Source organism: Myotis lucifugus, unplaced genomic scaffold (genome assembly GCF_000147115.1).
Source record: "Myotis lucifugus unplaced genomic scaffold, Myoluc2.0 scaffold_160, whole genome shotgun sequence".
NCBI classification, from domain to species: domain Eukaryota; kingdom Metazoa; phylum Chordata; class Mammalia; order Chiroptera; family Vespertilionidae; genus Myotis; species Myotis lucifugus.
In genome coordinates this window covers 1,643,990-1,650,284 of record NW_005871208.1, presented here as the reverse complement: position 1 = coordinate 1,650,284, position 6,295 = coordinate 1,643,990, and the positions used below count along the sequence as shown (strand labels likewise).

Below are 6,295 nucleotides of genomic sequence, written 5' to 3'. Positions count from 1 at the left end.
ATTTTGATTTTCTGAATTATATAAATCATCCCATTCGATTAAATGCCTTATTGATTGTAATGTGAATATCCCATAGGTTGTGGTCATACTGGTCTTAGAAAGCACATTTTCCTTTACCTGGGAAGGACAGCACAGTTATCCCAAGGTCAGAGGGCTCCAGATAACATGCCTAAATTTAACCCAGGTTCCTCATTCTAGACCCGAGGGCTCTAGATAATGTGTTTCTGTCAATTCAGTGACCCCACACCCAAAACTATAATTAACTTGCTTAAGTCTGCTTCTGTAAACTGCTTTTTTGCAAACCAGGTTCCTCATTCCAAACCTTGAGATGTAATCAATACCTTTGTGATTTTTTGCCTATATAACCTTGGAGCTGCGACTATCTTGTTACTATGAGATTTGGGGAATGGCCCCTCATAGTCCCGGATTGCAATAAATGTGACTCTTTAATTCGACTTCTTGAGGCGTCCTTCTGTGATTCCCGGGGTACATTACAACACTGTGGCCCCTCTAGGAAGTGCTAGGTGCCGTGTCCCTGAATGTCAGCTCTTCCCTACGCTGGCTTGGGTAGCAGGTAGGCAAAGTAGACACATATTTAGCACCTAAGGAATGCCAGGCATTGTCACATGCGGAAGAACTAGATTTAAATCCTCCCTCTATCATTTCCTGGCTGTGTAATTTCAGGCTAGTGACCCAAATATTTTAAGCCACAGTTTCCTCCTCTGAAAAACAGGGGCAGAGTCCCTTCCTCACAAAATTACTATAAGCACAAAAAGAGGGAATCCAGGTAAAAGCACATGGTCCAGGGCCCAGCCCATGAGGGGAGCTCAATAAATAATAATGTCATCTCCTTTTTAGTAGGATGTAGCAGAAGGGTGGGTACTTTGAGAGTTCCTCTTTGTTAGGTTCCTGCTGGGGATTAACTATTAATTCTTCCTCTCCCCTGTGTCCAAAGATCACTTAGAAACAAGATCACAACCTCATGCCAAGGCTGCGAGCTCAGTGACTCCCCACCTCTGTCTCCGCCCCCGACTCCCTGGTGGGTAGTTGGGTGAGGCTTCAGGGCTTGAAGCCTCTGCCAATGGCTGCCTCTTTCATTCCAAGAGCAGCGGGAACGACCAAAGGTAGTCAGTCCACAGAAGAGGCAAACGGCTATTGGAGGGCTGTAAAGGGGGGAGAGAAGGGCCAGGGGCTCCAGAAATGTGAGAGGTGGACACAGAGACATAGACCAGAGCCCCCCAAAACAGCTTTATTAACACCCCAAGCCAACACCAACAACTTTTCCATGTGTGATGTCTCAGGGATAAGGGGGCAATGGGGCAGGGCCTGAAGGTGGAATGTGGGACTGAGTTACTCATTACTCAACAAATGACCCAAGATGACAGCCCCAGGCTCCTGCCAGTGGCCCTGCAGGACCCCACCCAGCCTTAGCCACTGCTCCCTGCGGAGCAGGAGGAGCCGCCATTGCTGTCCGCGGATGCTGGCAGGGGCTGGCCCATCCGGTCCACGCACCAGCAGGGCCCTCGGCGCTGCCCCTGGGAGGAGCGGCACTGGGGAGAGAGGCATACAGATCAGAGGTGAGGCCAAGGCTCCAACAGGAGAGGTGGGAGGGGTCCTGTGGGTTGGGGATGGGCTGTGGACTCCTGAGTCTGAGTGTGCGGAAACAGCTAAGAGTTCTCAGGACCATGAGTCCTGCTAGGTTCCCTTCCCTTGCTTCTCTTCTTCTCCACCCACAAAATCGTGCCTGTTCTTCTAGGCCAGAACAGCAGTTCTCAAAGTGTGGCTCCCAAACCAACAGCATCAGCATCACTAGGGATGGAGTTAGAGATGCAAATTCTCAGGCTCTGCTGGTGGGGCTCAGCCACCTGTGCATTCTAGGTGACCTCTAGGTGACCCTGATGCACTTCACACTTGTGTACCTCTGAGTTAGGCATTCCTTGGGCAGTCTAACACCTCTGCTATAGTGTGTGGTTGGTTATTCTGTTTGTGTGGGCTCTGAAGTTGGGAGATCCTTAAAGGCAAGGACAGTGTCTTATTTATGCAACCGTATAAGCCCCCGCCCATCCCTGGTAGGAGCCTTGTACTGATGGACCAAGGGGGAGAGAGGAGTGGCCTCACCTGCCGCTTCCGGTAGAAGCCCCGATGGTCACAATTAGGCACATAGAGAGTTTGAGACCCTCGGAAGATTTCGGTCTGGAGTTGCCGTAGCACTGAGTCCAGATGTTTGCGGCATGGGCCCTGGGAGAAGGGAGAGCAAGCAGCTTAGAACCAGCTGAGCTCCACGGCACAGTCCCTGGGCCCCACCAGCCAGGCTCCCAGGGCTAACCTGGGAGACTTCTCTGAGCCCCAGGAAGCAGTCCCACGTGGACATCCTCAGGGCTCCCCACCCCCCTGCTCCCTGCCAGCCCCACACGCACCATCTCAGTGTCTTGGACACCTCCAGGATTGGGCCTGGCCGGAGTGGTAGAGGTCCCCAGGTTCCTTTGTTGGTCTCTGCGGTTCGTGTCCTGTTGGCGAGTGGTCCCCACTTGGGGTTTACTCTCCTTAGGATTCCCCCCTACGGCCAAAAAAAGATGGGGGAAGAAAAGGCCAGAAATCAGCCAGATGTCAAAGGCCGGCGCCACGTGGGAAAGAGCCTTGCTCACCCCCTACTCACGGAAGTGGGAGAAAGAGAGGGGCTTTTGGAGCGGTAGAGGTGAAGGGGGGTTAGAATCTGGCTCCACCCTTACCTTCTCCTGGCCTCAGCTTCTTTCCCTGGCAAATGGTATTATCACATTTCCTGACAAGGCTTAGAAGGGAGGAACACTTTGGAAAGCAAAAATCGTGAACAAATACAATAGTTTTCCCTTATCTGTGGTTTCACTTTCTGTGGGTTTAGTTACCTGCAGTCAACCATAGTCTGAAAATATTAAATAAAAAAATTCCAGAAATAAACAATTCATAAGTTTTAAATTATGAATAGTGTGATGAAATCTCTCGCCCTCTTGCTCCTTCCTGCCTGGGATGCGAATCAGCCAATTGTCCAGTGTCTCTATGCTGTATATGCTCCCCATTCATTAGTCACTTATTAGCCATTTCTGTTATCAGACCAACAGTCATGGTATCTCAGTCCTTGTGTTCAAAACCCTTATTTTACTTATTAATGGCCCTAAAGTGCGAGAGTAGTGATGCTGGCAACTCAGATATGCCAAAGGAGCCAAAAAGTGCTGCCTTTAAGTGAAAAGATGAAAGTTCTCCACTTAATAAGGAAAGAATAAAAATCATATGGTGGCCCAGCTGGGGGTGCTCAGTGGTTAAGTGTCAACCTATGAACTAGGAGGTCACGGTTAGATTCCAGGTCAGGGCACATGCCTGGGTTTCAGCTCAATCCCCAGTAGGGGACATGCAGGAGGCAGCTGATCAATGATTCTTTCTCATCATTGATGTTTCTATCTCTCCTCCTCCCTTCCTCTCTGAAATCAATAAAAAAAATTTTTTTTAATCGTATACTGAGGTTGCTAAGATCTACAATAAAACAAATCTTCTTTCCATGAAATTGTGCAGAAGGAATAAGAAATCCATGCTAGCCCGGCCAGTGTGGCTCAGTTGGTTGAGTATCATCCCACGCACTAAGAAGTCATTGGTTTAATTCCTAGTCAGGGCACATACCTGATTTGTGAGCTCAGTCCCCAGTAGGGAGCGTGCAGGAGGCAGCCAATGGATGTTTCTTTCTCAGCAATGTTTCTATCTCTCTCCCTCTCCTTTCCTTTCTCTCAAAAAAAAAATCAATGAAAACACATTAAAAAAAACACACAGAGAAAGTCATGCTGGTTTTGCTGTCACACCTCAAACTGGAAAAGTTATGGCCACACTAAGTGCTTAGTTAAGAGGGAGAAGATATTAAATTTGTCAGTAAAAGACACGAACATAAAACGTGTTCCAACTGACGGCAATGTGTTGTGACAAATAACAGTGAGCCTATACGAAGACCTAAGCAAGGGATTCCTTGAAATGAGGGACATCAAGACATTTACTGCAAGTAAGAGATGGTTACACAGATTCAGGAATAAGTTTGGACTGAAAAAAAAATAAAAATTATTGGAGAGGCTGCATCTGCTGGTGTAGATCTGCTGCCACATTTCTGGCAGAGACAAAGGCGTTGATTAGGGTTTGGTATTAACCTCGGTTTCATTGGAACGTCTTCTCCAGCGGATAAGGGGGACTACTGTATATTGGGAGGCCTTGGGCTTGGGGTGAAAGACCTGGCTGTTCCACCAGAGGCCAGCAGGGGGTGCACTAAACCAGGGAGATGGGGCAGAAAAGCAATGGGAGGGGTCAGCAGCAACCAAGTGGAATGTGTGTCCCTGCTGTGTCCCTGCTGTGACCCTGCTGTGACTCAGCCCACCTCTTCCAAGCCTGCGATGTGGTTACTTTTGGGACAGTAGGGGTCTCACCCTTCTGGTCCCCTGTGGCTCAGCCCAGCTCAACCCTAGTGGTCCCAGGAACACGTGAGATTCGTCAACCTAGACCGGCAGAGGGCAGGTTGCAAATTGCGGGAATGAGGGGCTTCCAACCTGCAGGTCGCTTCTGGCTCTGGGGAAGTTTCACATATGGTGTCTGGGGAGGCGGGGTGGGGAGTGAGCTCAGGATGGAACAAGATGAAGAAATAAGTCAGGCCCTGGCTGGTTTGGCTCAGCGGATAGAGTGTCGGCCTGCAGACTGAAGGGTCCCGGGTTGATTCTGGTCAAGGGCACATGCCTGGGTTGCAGGCTCAATCCCCAGTAGGGGTGTGCAGGAGGCAGCCTTTCAATGATTCTTTCTCATCATTGATGTTTCTATCTCTCTCTCCTTCTCCCTTCCTCTCTGAAATCAATAAAAATATTGAAAAAAGAAAGAAAGAAGTCAGGGCATCAGGACGAAGGAAAGGCAGGAAGGGGAGCATGAATTTCTTGGAATCCACCCAGCTGTAAAATTATTATGACCCCTGAAAAGACTATCTCTCCGTGCCCACAGCAAGCTCTGCTGAAGTGCCCAGCCCCTAAGCATAGATAGAGCCCTCATCTGCTTACTACTTACAACCGGAGTCACTTCATCTGCAGTCCCAAATCTGATACTCCTTCCTCCACACTCCTCGGCCCTTGCCCCTCATTCCTTCCATTTTAACACCCTATCACGACTTTGCTCCTACTGCCTCCTCTGACCCACCCGTTTCAGGAGGACCTCTAGCAGCCTGGACGCAAGCATCTGGGATTGAAACCAGGGCTCCACGTTAATTTTCCAGCCCTTCCCATGGAAGAAACCAGGAACTCGGGTGCCCCTGGGGTGGGGGACGTTTGTATTTCCTGCCCTCCCCATTTCCCTGCTGCCCCCCCATCTTTCAGGCTCTGACTCACTTCTGTTGTGCCCGCCCCCTGACTCAGCCTTCTATTCTCCACTCTGGAGTAGGGTGGGGTGGCAGCTTTAAATTGTAACCCTGCTTTGATAGGTTCCTTCTTTCCCCACCTCGAGTCCCCACCGCCAGGACCCCAGCACCTACTCTCTGACCCTGTGATGGTCTGAAAAAACTCTGGATGGAGGGCACCTCTGTTCTTAGCCTCATGTTCAAGTGCTTTGGACACCCCGATAGTAAAAGGAGAGGGGGAGCTATTTCTCAGGGTGTGCAGGATGTGGGAGTCTGGTGTTCCATTCCCTCTTTTTCCAAGTGGAAGCTGAGAACATCTGGGTCCCTTCTCCAACTTGGGGGTCTAGGACTGAAGGGGATGGACCACTATGGCCATAAACCCCTCCACCTCTCCATCTCTTTCCCCTCAAGAGAAAGTGATAGAAGGATCAGACACCTCCCCGGCCCTAGCTGCCCCCGGGCCTTCCAGCTGCCTCCCGCACTTCCCCCTTCCCCCTCTAACGTGTCCCCCAGGGTTGGGGTGGGGGGAGAAGCGTCAGGGGCAGGACCCAGAGGCTGGCAGGGCTGCCTGCGCCCACCTCCCCAGGACCCTGGCTGCGGAGAAGCGGGTCTCAATGGGCGGGGCGGGCGCTGACTCACCCGTGGGGCGCGCGCGCCGGGCGGCAGCGGCCCCTGCCCAGCAGCAGCGCCCGCAGAGGAGCCTGGTCTTCCTCCGGCGGCTGACACTGCAGTCCTGGGGCGCAGTTAGGGGGTGTAGACCCCGCACTGCTGCCCCCTCCCTCCTGAGGCAGCCCCCAGCCCTCCGCACATCCCTTCTGCGGGGCTGCCTCGCACCCCTCCTCTGCCGCGCAGCCCCCTGGACAACCCGTTTGCGGCCCCCTTGCCCGCAGCCTGGGCACCGTGCCAAGGCCGCCT

General features: G+C 51.7%; 1 protein-coding gene across 1 annotated transcript in view; it reads right to left on the bottom strand.

The window, feature by feature from the left end:
* Positions 1 to 1,224: 1,224 nt before the first annotated feature.
* Positions 1,225 to 6,295, bottom strand: part of IGFBP6 (insulin like growth factor binding protein 6) — a 7,273-nt gene continuing 2,202 nt past the window's right edge. The window contains exons 2-5 of the mRNA XM_006095718.3: positions 6,020 to 6,293; positions 2,418 to 2,557; positions 2,119 to 2,238; positions 1,225 to 1,550 (exon numbers count right to left, since the gene is read on the bottom strand). Coding sequence (XP_006095780.2) covers positions 1,428 to 1,550; positions 2,119 to 2,238; positions 2,418 to 2,557; positions 6,020 to 6,293 — 657 coding nt within the window. The 3' untranslated portion in view covers positions 1,225 to 1,427. The remainder of the gene's footprint in view (positions 1,551 to 2,118; positions 2,239 to 2,417; positions 2,558 to 6,019; positions 6,294 to 6,295) is intronic.